This window comes from Astatotilapia calliptera, chromosome 15 (assembly GCF_900246225.1).
Source record: "Astatotilapia calliptera chromosome 15, fAstCal1.2, whole genome shotgun sequence".
Classification (NCBI taxonomy): domain Eukaryota; kingdom Metazoa; phylum Chordata; class Actinopteri; order Cichliformes; family Cichlidae; genus Astatotilapia; species Astatotilapia calliptera.
The window spans coordinates 28,229,203-28,242,037 of NC_039316.1; the positions used below are offsets into that span (position 1 = coordinate 28,229,203).

Below are 12,835 nucleotides of genomic sequence, written 5' to 3' on the forward strand. Positions count from 1 at the left end.
AGATTAAACCAAAACACTGCCTGATGGTCAGAACATGAACAGCCTGGCAGTGATGCAACCCACTAGCAGGACTGATTATAACAGTTCAAAGACCTTCTGTAGTGGGTCCTTGGAGCCCTTATCCACTGGTAACTACTGTGTTCAACTGCTAAGAATTAGATTTACAATGGTTCTCCCAAAAACACTGCTCATATCATGTGTTATTAGTAACAACCACAATTTATTTAAGATGAAGTTGTTTTGTGTATTATTTCACTCCATTTCTGTCAGAATTACATCTAAAATTGTAAATTACATCATACAGAACCATACCTCAAAATCTACATGTTTTATATTAGATATTAGTTAAGTTACAGCAAATGGAGTGTTAAAAAATTTACACCAACCAATCACTGAATCCAAGCACGGTTTAAAAAAAAAAACAAAAAACAAAAAACATGTCTTGAACTTTTCCCAATACTGGAGGTGATCCAGTGCAGCAAGTTTGTGCAGCAAGTTTCCACACTGCTAGCCTCTCCCAAGACTGTAAGCTAAAGAGACTAGGTGATTCACTGGAGAGTACACCAACTGTCGGGACAATGTGCAGCATAATAAAGGTTATCTTTATCAAGGGACAAGTTCCAAATTAGAAGTAAGAATATTCATAGCCAACATTTTACCTTTCAGCCTCTTTTAAAACTTCTTAAACTCATTTCGAGCTCTATATTTTTATTCTGGGATAGTAGAGAATAGCTTGGCATAAATCACAGTCTAGACAAATCCCGATTTAGCTGGTTGAATTTCAGATCCCTCACTGAAATTCTGATTAACTGACCCTACAAACAGAAGGTTTGAACTGCAGGTGGGTGGGGCTGCTGCGCTTAGTTGTATTTTTACACATTTTTAACAAAACGTTCCCATTGAAGAGTGTGAAGGGTGTCTCAAGACCTTTGCACAGTGCTGTATATATGAGAGAAAATAAAAGCAGACTAGTAGCATCTATGCTACAGAACTGTGTTCCCACAGGGACTTTTGTTGTAGGGGTACATTCTGACAAAGAAACATGAACTCCTAGAGATAGTGTAATTTGTCTTGTGTGCTCTCCCTCTGGTGACGGAGGTGTACTTGCTGAATCAGTTCTAATTAGAGCGAAGAGGCAATCTCAGCTCTGCTGTCAGGGTTGGAGTTTGTTTTGTTGTAGTTAAATGCCTCTGCTGGTGTTGATGAATGTCTTTAGGCTCAGAGGATATTCACGCTCTTGACTGGTGCAACTTTTTGCCCAGAAAAGGACATGGGAATCATGACTTTGACGTTTCAGGTCCCCAGCCTGAACATACAGGTTTCAGTGCAGGGCCATCGCTTTGTCTAAGTGCGATAAGTAGTAGTGTGCCAGCAGCTGGACAAACGTATACACAAATGCTAAAATTTATGAACGTAACACACGCACACAGCATTCTTCTAAGAGGGAGATCATGACATTCCTACACAGTGAGCACACCAACTTAAAATATCCCATCTGGAGAGACGTGGTCATGAAGAGTGTGAATGTGGTTAAATGTGTGTTCTCTTGTATCTGTGTACGGGAGGGAGCAGAGCGCCTGTAGTCTATCAGGGGGACACCTTTGAGGTTATGACACAGTGTAGCCTTTCAGCTGATGTCATGTGATAATAATAAGCACATTCCTGTTCAGTGAGAGCAGCTTCTCCCACAGCCGGAACTTCAAGCACACTCACACTCTTTCATTAATAGCAACAGATGAGGAAATAGCTTTGTCACAAACGCTTTTATGGACGGAGAAATGAGCCTAGTGAAATTCCTGTTAATACTGATACACAGTCAGTGTCTGTTAATGGAAATAAATCCATAATATAAAGCAGCCTGTGAATCTGGGCCAGTTTACAATTAACCTTTGCAAATGTAAAATTTTACTTTAGAAACTAATAACTTCTGTTTCCGGTTTAGTTGTCATTCCATAAATTCTTTAATTGCTCCACTCCACTGTAAATAGTTTCACAAAATGTATCAAAAAGCACATCTATCCATTCAGCTCATATTCTAATGTGTGAAATTTCCTCCTCATAAGCAGAGGTGAAGATGGATGGAATTCCATTAAAACCATCCAAACAGCACAAACACAGTGACAGGTTCAGTTTAGTGCCTCTGATTGGCTGTGGATAACAGGCATTACCTGCCAGTCAAAACAGTCACACACAGTTCTAATGAAATTTAAATGGGTGATTTACACCCCAAATAACTTTAACTCTTTTATTTACCAGATTAAACAAGTTATGGTCATGACTGAAGTCGGGCATTTTTAAACATGGAGTCTATCAGGACTGATGTGATTTTGGAACAAGCTTCAAGTGACCGTTGGGGAATAGCAGTTTGCATACTTTGTGTGGTTCAAAAAAAATCTTTCCAAAGTTTTTACAGTTTTCTGTCTAGGAGGCAGAGTTCAGCATCTTTTCTCTTTTCCAGAAATCTTTTATGGAATTCCATTCTGGAACTGACAGCGTTTAATAAAGCAGAGTATGTCGTCACTTCCAGGAAACCGATGTAACAACTACCACATTAAATTCCCCTTTCTATACAGTGCTGTCTTATTTCCTGTCTCCAGTGGATGAATCAAAAAACGAGCTCCCCTTCCCTCCGCATCCCTCTATGCCTCGCAGGGAAACGTCACAGGATTCAAAGCTGTGAAAAGCCTCGCGCACCGTTTAACTGGCGTCTCACTCGCCTCGTGACAAGCGTTGCTGGGAAACCGTTGCTATGCAAGTGTGGGCGGTGGCGCGGCCTGAATCTCGGCATGCACGTACATGCATATGCACACACGTTCCTTTCGTCTTTGCAAAAACTTTGAGATACTCAGGAAGTCGGGAAGGATTTGGGATGATATTGAAAACATCAAAAGGCTTACAGTCAAAACTGAGAGGCATGAAACAGAGGGAGAGAGCTGCACAGGCACAATGCAAACAGCGATAGAACAGGATCTGCAGTCAGGCTGTAAGGATCAAAGAGCTGCAAATGTTCTCAATAGGAGTTAATATTTTTAGTTAGGCAAGAAGTATTAAAAAAAATTATAAAGACTACTCTTGATGAACTAAAACTAAATAAATAAAGAAGTATATATGGTGGGAAAGTAGTATAGGTCAAAAACAAATCAGTCTAAAGTGAAAGAAAAAGTTTGAGTCACCATCATGTTCAGCTTCATCAGTATTGGACAGGAGTCCCTATAGCAGTCGCAGCGTGGAGGCTCTTCCACACCAGCCCATCACACAATCATTACACACCATTTCTGTATTTCCAGCAAGCTCTAACGGACAGTAACTGAGTGACTATTAACCGAATACCTTAGTAATTAATTAAGTCTGCGACACAGCTCGCTGAGAGCGACACTTTTTGAAGCAGCATTTAGGGCCGTCACAAGCTCCCATTTTTACAGCATAATAGGTCCACTTTAACAATGTGAGGAGAAGAAGCCAACAGAATGAGGGCTTCTCCTGCCACTTCTATATTCTTGTTAAACCATGTCATGTTTTTATTATTGACTATAGTGGTTATCCAGAGAGGGAGACGTTTCATTATGTCCCAGAATACTGGAAAACAAAGAAGCTCACATTCTGTCATCTTTAATCAGATACAGAATAACTAAATAAAGCTAAACTGAGAGCGAATTATTGTATGAATATTTCAATCTGTGGCTTTAAGACATTCGGGTGTTTAAACATCGAGCTGAAAATGATGTCACAATCTGGCTTTGCCATTTTGCCACAAGTGACAACTGCACTGAAACTCCTGGGACACTCAAGTCTGGCAAAATCTGCTGGCCAGCTGGAGTCAGTGGCTTGCTTGATTGGCTCACAGGACAAGGAAGTGTTGTCTGAATGGACAGGAGCCCAGATGGACCATATGGACCTACTCTATGAAGAATCTAGTCCAAATGTGCAATATACACATAGACACACTCGATGTGTCATGTGACCCACTGATAAAAGAGCCCAACCCTGCTATCAAAGCAATCGGTCTTTGAGTTTTGAGTGTGTGCTTGCATGCAAAGAGTGTGGATTAATATCCAGCACTGTCATTTGAGAATATCTACGGATATCAGCACAGGTTTGTGAGAGCGCTCGTTTCCACCAGCAGCTGCTGTGCTCTTACCTTCGAGCTCCTTCGCTAACAGCTAACAGAACCTGAGCAAAAACACACATGCATCTTTATCCTCTCCCATACTTCCATCCTCTCTTTCATTCAAGGCGATGCAACACATTTCCTCTTTCGCTCTCTCCCCCGACACACTCGCTTGCACCCACACAGCACACGGCTATTTATAACACAGCCTATTATTTCCAGCTCGTGTCTTTTTAATCTGAGGGTAGTACCCTGCATTTCTGAACAGGTGGTTCAGCTTCACTTTTTCCCTTAGCTGCAGAATGAATACATGCAACAAATCACTCACTCCTGAAGTGGCATTGTCTGCTTGCTTTCATTCATCTATGTATTCATGAAAAGGAGGAATACTAAGAGGGGGGGGACCGACAAACAGGGAAACGTGCATCATTTTCCCCTCCTATCATGTGACTCAGTGGAAAATCCCATCACAGAGATGTTTGGATATTCTGGCCTTTCCACAGTAGAAGGATCTCAGTGTTTGCTTCTCACACAGAGCAGAGACCCACAAGTGAGCAAGACAAAGCCACACTGATGAGTATGGAATGAGTCTGAATGAACATGTGTGGTTAACTGAGGAACGAGGTGGATCTCAAAATGAGGCAGAGAGGAATTTGGAGAGGGGGAAAGACAATTTCAGTATATCCACACTCTCAATTTCTTTATTCACTCCCAATCTCTATCATTCACACAGCACAAGGCTGAATGATTCCTGATGAACAGCAGAGAGCAAACTGAAATTAAATATTAGCTCCTTTGATGATAGTGTCTGCAATTATTCATAACAGACATGAAACAGGCTGGATGAGACAAAGGTGTCAAAGACAACTTATAAGACAACATAAAATAAACGTCAGTGAAACTTATGAGTGGATTTATTTCTCCAGGTTATTATTATTTTTGTTTAAGTGCTTCCCAATAAAGATTAAAAATAAGATAAATTACAAACAGGGAGTGAAAGATGAAAGACTGAAGGTGGTGAAACACTAGCTCTCTCTTCAGCTACTTTAGCCATAGTCTGATGCTATGCTAGCTCTTCTTTGGCATAACCTGACCCCGAACTAGACCCAGAAGTGTTTCCTTAATAATGCTGTAAGATGCTGGCCTATCAAGTTAGTCTACCAGTAGAATAAGAGACAGAACCTCTGTGATTAATCTGCATCAAAATGTCAGTAAACTTCCTGCTAGGATTACAAATGTTGAGCAGTTTTTGAGATGTGAACTTGGCCACCTTATCAAAGTTACAGCCAGTAGTCAAGGGAAGCAGCAGAGGCGGTTTCCTAATGTGGAAGAAGTGAAAAGTTGTGAATACTTTCCAAATGCACAGTATAGAGCTCAATGAGTTAGAGCCTGTTATTGAAATAGGACACCACTGAGGCTGTTTGTGACATTTGTTCCCTCAAAAACCCCTCCCTTCTGCAATCAAGTGTAAGTGGTTTTATTAAAAAGTGGAAAAGTTTAAGAAACACAGCAACTCCTGACCACAGACCAAAGATATAAAGTTAGAGCCTGGTTGCTAGGGCTGCCACGATTAGTCGACTAGTCACGATTACGTCAATGACAAATTTAATAGTCGACATGTCGTTTAAAGCCTCGTGAGATCCTGAAAGACGCAGGAATAAGTAGTAGGATTTAAGAGTGTAATAATGGATTGAAACAGAAGATGGCAGCACTCCATGTACAAGGATGCCAGCTGCCGTTAAACCCCGAAGAAGAAGAAGCAACTCCAGTATCATAGCTGTGTCCAAATTCAGGGGCCGCATCCTTCGGAGGCCACATTTGAGGGCCGATTACGTTACAGCGACGCAACGAAGGCTTTCCAAATTCGAAGACTTCTGCAATTCCCAGATTTGAAGGATGGGTCGGGCATATCCTTTGTGGCCCAACCTATCCCAGAATTCATAGCACGGCTCAGCCAATTCCAGTTTCCAACAATGGTGGCAGCTACTTAGTTTTAATTTTAATCTTATTACTCTTTCTGGGTCACAAAATAAACTTTTAACATATTTTCAGGCGAGAATGTAGGTGTGTAAACTTCAAATATCTGCCCAGTTTATCAAGACATCACATATTTGTAAAAGTGCTCCTACGTTTTCGGAGACATCTAGACAGGGTTCAAGGCTCACTAGAGCCTGCGAGATAACTTAGATAACTGAAAACTGTTGTTGTTTGGCTTTTTTCAGTGTTTTATTTGTTCCTGAGTAAATTTGTTTGGCTGAGATTAAAGTTAAAGTTTTCACATAGCTGAATAAACGTCAAACAGAAAACTGATTAAACAAAAGTGTGAGATGGTAGAGAATTTACTCCAGTGTCCTGTTATATTTTAGATAGCAAGGAGCAGACAGCTGAGTTTATTAAAGTCCACTGAGACAATCTGCAAAATTCATTAAAAGTTTAATAAACTATCATCTTGTCTTTATTTTTAGTTAGCACATACCTTAAACACTTCAAGCTGTAAGCTAATGATAGTTATATAAGCGCAGATGCACGCTGATGCAATAAGCTGTATGCATGCATGATCCGATTAGTTGACTAATCGCAAAAATAATTTGTGACTAGTCGACTATTAAATAGTCGTTTGTGGCAGCCCTAGTGGTCGCAAGTGCTGCAAGAGTCATCAGTCATCAGTGCGCTGCAACTTGATAACTACAGTTTATCAGTCAAACATCCTCTGGCATTAATGTCAGGTGACAGTGCCAACCACTACACCACCATGACACCACATGTCCTTAACTTTACCTAATTTTAGGTGGCCATAGCTCTCTAGCATTGCTAAAATACTGTCTGAAACCACATCAGTCTTTCTGATGTAGAGCCTTGGCTATGAATATGAGCCATAGTTGATCCCACAGCAACACAAGCTACCCGCTGAAGTTTAGAAAATTTAGAATTAAAAGGCTCAAAAATGGCTTTTAGATTGCCATGGATTAACTACGGGTGTGTCTACAGTCAGATGAAAACCACTAACCTTTCGAGTGATTAGCTGAAGTAGGCAGGATGTACAGTGGAGGTAAACAGAGCCAAGACTGAATTCACGTGTTGGACAGTTTGGTCAGATCAGCAAACACTACAAACTGACCCTACAAATTAAAATCCCATGATGACCGTTTCACAGATGTTCCAATAAACAGTCAACAAAACCAGCTGGATCACAGAGAGTGGTGTAATGAGGGGATGTAAGACAGCCATCTGTTGTTCAAAAAGTAATATTTGTAAACCCAAGAGTCCAAAGCTTGCAGTGAGTTTGTGTTTCTTTTAATAAAGCAGAAAGGTTAGTACTAATGTGCATTTAATTTTTACACTACTCTCCTCACATCGCCTCTTCTCCCGTCACCGACCCCCTCGCTTTTCTCAACCTATGTTCTCTTTGATCCACACATCCTTTGCACACTCTTCCACGGGCTTGACAGTAGCCTCTGTATCATAAGATGACCTCCGTCACGTTTTCACTTCCTGCCTGTCTGTCATCTGCTGCTAAGTGTGGAATGTGACTGGAACTGGGAACAAGAGCATGGAAGGTAAGGTAAGAAGGAAGAGATCGATGACAGCAGGCAGAGACAAAACGGTAAAAGAGAAAAGCAATAGGGAAGTAGGAAAAAAAGCAAGAAGAAATGGAGGGGACGCCAGCTGCCAGATTCAAGTTCCCCTCCAACACAATTAGAAGTACTGAGGCCCACTTTCACAGAAATCACTGCACTTTTCCATTTATTTCTAATAATGAGATAAACTAAAACAAGTAATCTAATGTTTCCTTCCACTATGGGAAGAAGTTTGGTGGGTGGCCATGTCAAAAACACCATATAGATTATTGCATTTTGCATGTGTCTGCAAGTCTAAGTTCCCTTTGAATTTTGCAGGAATGCAAAGATGATTTTGCAGTATGTTGGAAAAATCTGTCTTAAGCATTACTGGACTTGCTGTGGCAGCCGGTTAAAAAGGTGCATGTAAACAGTCTAAGTAGTCTATGCCAGAAGCACAAATGCAACACCGTTCTAATCAAATTACGAAATCCCCCCCCCCAAAAAACAAACAAACAAACAAACAAATAAACAAACAAAAACAAAACAAAACCCCAAAACAAAGACCCCAGTTCAGCCAAAACCCACATTTACTCAATGCCTTCACTGTCTCGCAGTACACAATACTTTAAAATAATGACGTGTTCAGCAGGATTGGAGTTTGGTTATTTGGAGAATCATCACATTTGCAATGTGCTTGAACACCTGGATTGATCATGTTTCAAGTGTTACACATTTCACTTTGATGCCCCTATTTATTTCTCACTTCACTGTTAACTCCACGTAGTTGTAATAAGGTGTTGTTGGTTGACTCATGTGGCGCATTAAGACAAAACTATTAAGACAGCCAAGGCGTCTCAAGAATTGCTCTGCCTGTGAGAGTGCTGAACAGGTTCTGAACCTTAGCCAACAGCTGTGCTCCATTAATGCAGCCCGGTGTGTATCCATGTAACTGTGTGTGTAGCTGTTCCATGGTTTCTATATTACCTCAAGAACAAGTGGCCTTGTATGGAGAAGAAAAACAAGGTTTTGTTTGAGTGTATGCGCGCATAAGACTGTATATCCACAGCATTCAGAGGCCTTATGTTACAGCTGAGCTTTGCTGGTGTCACTAAGCACATAAAGATGACAATTGTTATTCTCTGCCGTTAATCATTTTAAAACAATAATACAGCCCAATCTCTGAGCATAGCTACCATTTTACCATTTGTTTATACTTAAATTTGGCCCACGGCTTTAAACTGTTCCCACAGACTATATCTAAAAGATGGACCTCACCCACTGATGAATAATCTTATTTTATTTTCTTGATTTGCCATCACATTGCACGCTCAAACAGAAGTGACTCAATCACAAGAAGGTCTGTTCTAATTCCCACCTTGCTTTATCATTGTTCTAGGCATTAACCAGGGCCTTACAAACTTAACTTACGAAATAATCACCACTGTGTGCATAAAAATGCATGGTATGTCCTTCAATATCAATCATACAGATTATTCAATAACTTCTGTAACAAAGTAACGACATAATGGCTTGATCAGTATGAGGAGAAGAAGAGAGTGCAGGCAGAGTGGACATTGGTGTCAGAGGTGATCTGTGACAGATGGTAGTGAGACCTCACCAAAGAGAAAGAAGGAAAACTAAAAGTGGCAAAGTGTAAATGTTAGGATTTTTACTGAGTGTGAACAAGATGGACACAATTAGAAATGAGCATGTCAGAGGGACAGATCGGGTTCAGAAACTTGGAGCTACTGTTAGAGAGGCTAGGTGAGATAGTTTGGACATGTGCAGGAGGAGGGAGTCTGGATAATATAGGCAAAAGGATGGCGCAGATGGAGCTGCCAATCAGGAGGAAAACAGGAAGACCACAGGATGGATGTAGTGAAGGAGGACATGTAGAGGGTTGCTGGGATACGTTGAGATGGAGGCAGATTATCTGTTGTGGCTCCCTCTGAAGGGAGCAGCCGAAAGCCAACAACAATGAAGACGTAGCAGTAACTAATCTGATTACTGGATTTAGAGAGCAGGGAGGAGGAACGTAGTAAAGCGATGAGTTGAGAAAGGGAAATTATGTTTGGTGCAGTAAAGTGTGGTCAGACCAGAAACAACGGTCTTCTTCTGCTAACACAACATTAATTCTCTTTACAAGCATCTGCACAGACAGCATGCTAACATGCTAAAACAAAGTTAGAAGCAGCAAAGCAGCCAAAGCCTGATCTTCAACAGGTAACAAAAGCAGTGGTTAGTGTTGTAGCATCCATTTCTACCTGTCCTGTTCCTACAGCAGGAATAGGACCTGGTTTACAACTTTGTTGACAAAGATCCTGTGTGCATCCTCATTAGGACAGGGACATGTGTCAGCATGTGGGAATATAAGCTTTAGGCTTATATCAGCAGTCCCCGACCTTTTTTGCGCCACGTACCGGTTTATGTCAGGCAATATTTTCACGAACTGGGCTTGAGGTGTCACGGATAAATACAACAAAATCAGTACCAGTACCAAAAAAACAAAAGATTTACTCATAACACAGGGAAAAGACTAGAGATGGACCGATCCGATATTACGTATCGGTCCGATACTGACCTAAATTACTGGATCGGATATCGGAGAAAAATAAAAAATGTAATCCGATCCATTAAATATCACGAAAGCAGCTCACAAAACTTGCGACACGCCGTAACTCACCTCAGAACGTTAGCACGTCGGAGCAGTATGCATCACGTGATAGAGCGGCTGTGGCATGCAGGACCTGTGGTGGTCTGGATAGCATTTGGAGCTTCGCTAGCAACCCGGCATTTCATCTCCGACAAAGTTATCCCGAGAGAAGTAAAGCAAGTGTGTAAGTCCATCTCTGAATGTTTGTAAAGCATTCCTGCATTAAGCTTAACAAGCAACTGTCTCTTCTTGCTGCTACTTCAATCATGAAACTGCTTAACGATCAGCTGATCGGCTTTTCTGTCGCGAGTCCGTGTCTCTAGTTTGCTTTTGGCCCACTTTGCACCAGAAAGAGGAAACCAGCGGATAAACAACAGCAGCACGTTTAAGCTTGATAAGCTGTTGTTAGAATTTATTTAATATTACTTTCTACTCCAGGATCTTTTTCTACGTAGCTGATGCTGGTAACTGTGCAGGGGCGGATCTAGCAAAGTTTAGCCAGGGGGGCCGATAGGGCATTAACAGGGAAAAGGGGGCACAAAGACATACTTTTCTTTCTTATTCTCATTTAAAATGTCTAGCTTTTAATAAATAATTATCTGACACCCAAAGTTTTAATTTGATGCAAAATGAATAGAAGTCCATTACTGTATATAGTGACTATTAAGTCTAATATATATATACTGTATATACCCTAGTAAGCTATAGTACTTTTTCCTTTGGGAAGGTACCATCTGTGCAGTCTGCAATTTTGTTGAAGAAAGATGTTGAATCTATTTAATATTTCTTGAAAAATAATTGATTTCTGTGCATTTTTTTTCACACTGCATCAAATTAAGGTTGATTACGTCGATTAAGCATCATGAGGTGGAGCGTGAGAGGTGGTTCCCTATTTTTTATTTATTTATTTTTGTTGTTGCTGGGAGTTGGAACCCTATTAGTTAGGTTGCTTAATATTTATGCTAAGTACTCTTTAAAATACCAGAATAGGGAGGATGGTGTAGGTTTAAGTTTATTAGCTTGATCAGTATTGCTGAACTATGAAATTTTTTTTTTTGCATACAGGTATAACAGAATAGCTTTAGTGTAGTTGTTGTTTTAAACTTGAGTATGAACTTATACAAAATGCAGCAAGATATTTAAAAAACAGCTTTGTTGATTAAAAAACACTATATCGGATTCATATCGGTATCGGCAGATATCCAAATTTATGATATCGGTATCGGTATCGGACATAAAAAAGTGGTATCGTGCCATCTCTAGAAAAGACCCAGGAAAAGGGAGTTAACGAAAAAAAAAAATCATGATAAAAACCCTAAAAATCATAAATTTCAAACGACTCACGGACCGGGGTTGGGGACCGCTGGTTTATATCATTACTGGTAATTATGTGCCATTATATTCCATGCCATGGTACAGTGTAACACAAAAGTAATGTAACAAGTAGTGTGAAGAAGTACTCGCCAGGTAGCGATTAATATCATGTACTACTTATTTCAATACATGATATGTAATGCATTACTTAGTGTTGGACCCTGCATTATGACAGACTTTAAGCATGAAAAGTAGTCCTTACCTCCTCTGCAGGTCCATCTCCTCTGGTGTGGGACCATTCTGAACCTGGGGGCCCTGTCTGGGCAACGTAGGACCTGTAGAGGGCAACACACACACACACACACACACACACACACACACACACACACACGCACACACACACACACGGCAACTGTTAGACATTTAGCTCACATGATCATTGTTCCAGTCAAAGCCTCTGACCTATCAAAATACAAGGTTTTTAAGGTAACCTGTGCAAAGAGCTGCTCAGAGCAGTTCATAGTGAAAGCAGGGAGATTCTCCTGGTTGCCATAGTAACCAAATTATCTGGCAAAATATCTGCAGTTTATCTGGCTTCTGTAGCTCTCTGGTGGCTTCATGTCCTGTAAAGCCATTTCTGGCAGACACTTGTTATTTGCTAAGAAAGGGAGGTAAATACTCGGAGCTGGACTGAAGCGCCAGGTCTGAGAGAAGAAAGAGAAAAAGCAGCACCACGAAGAAAAAACAAAACTAGCACCAAAAGGCTTTGTGGAATCTTTAACACGCTCACGTTTCATATTTGATCCAAACACGCAAACACTCAGTGCTTCCACATACATCTGCTACACTCCAGGTTCAAGTCATGCCACCACCCCACCCTCTTCCTGTAGGAACATTTGGATGCAGAGCAGTTCTCCCTTTCTTTTGTTAACTGAGATGCATCTCAGACTCCCAGGGGGGCTTTGAGCTTTCAGTGTGTCCAGTTAGTTTTTTTTGTTTGTTTTTCCAAAGGAAACATCATCACAATAAAGAGCAGTGTGAAAAATAACAGGTACTTTAAGCTTAAAATAAAAGTAATAAACAATGATATGAGTTTCTGCAATGAAGTAAATTCAAAGTGTAGATGATGGAAATCACAGAATTAGCCCTGTTTCATTTGAAACACTGAATTTAGAACATCCAGTCATTTTTATAAAAGCT

At 40.6% G+C, this 12,835-nt stretch overlaps 1 protein-coding gene across 10 annotated transcripts in view; it reads right to left on the bottom strand.

Annotated features, from left to right (window-relative positions):
* Positions 1 to 12,835, bottom strand: part of enah (ENAH actin regulator) — a 140,174-nt gene that overhangs the window by 23,160 nt on the left and 104,179 nt on the right. For all 10 annotated transcript variants that reach the window (XM_026194522.1, XM_026194521.1, XM_026194517.1 and 7 more), the window contains one exon: positions 11,898 to 11,970. In XM_026194522.1, coding sequence (XP_026050307.1) covers positions 11,898 to 11,970 — 73 coding nt within the window. The remainder of the gene's footprint in view (positions 1 to 11,897; positions 11,971 to 12,835) is intronic.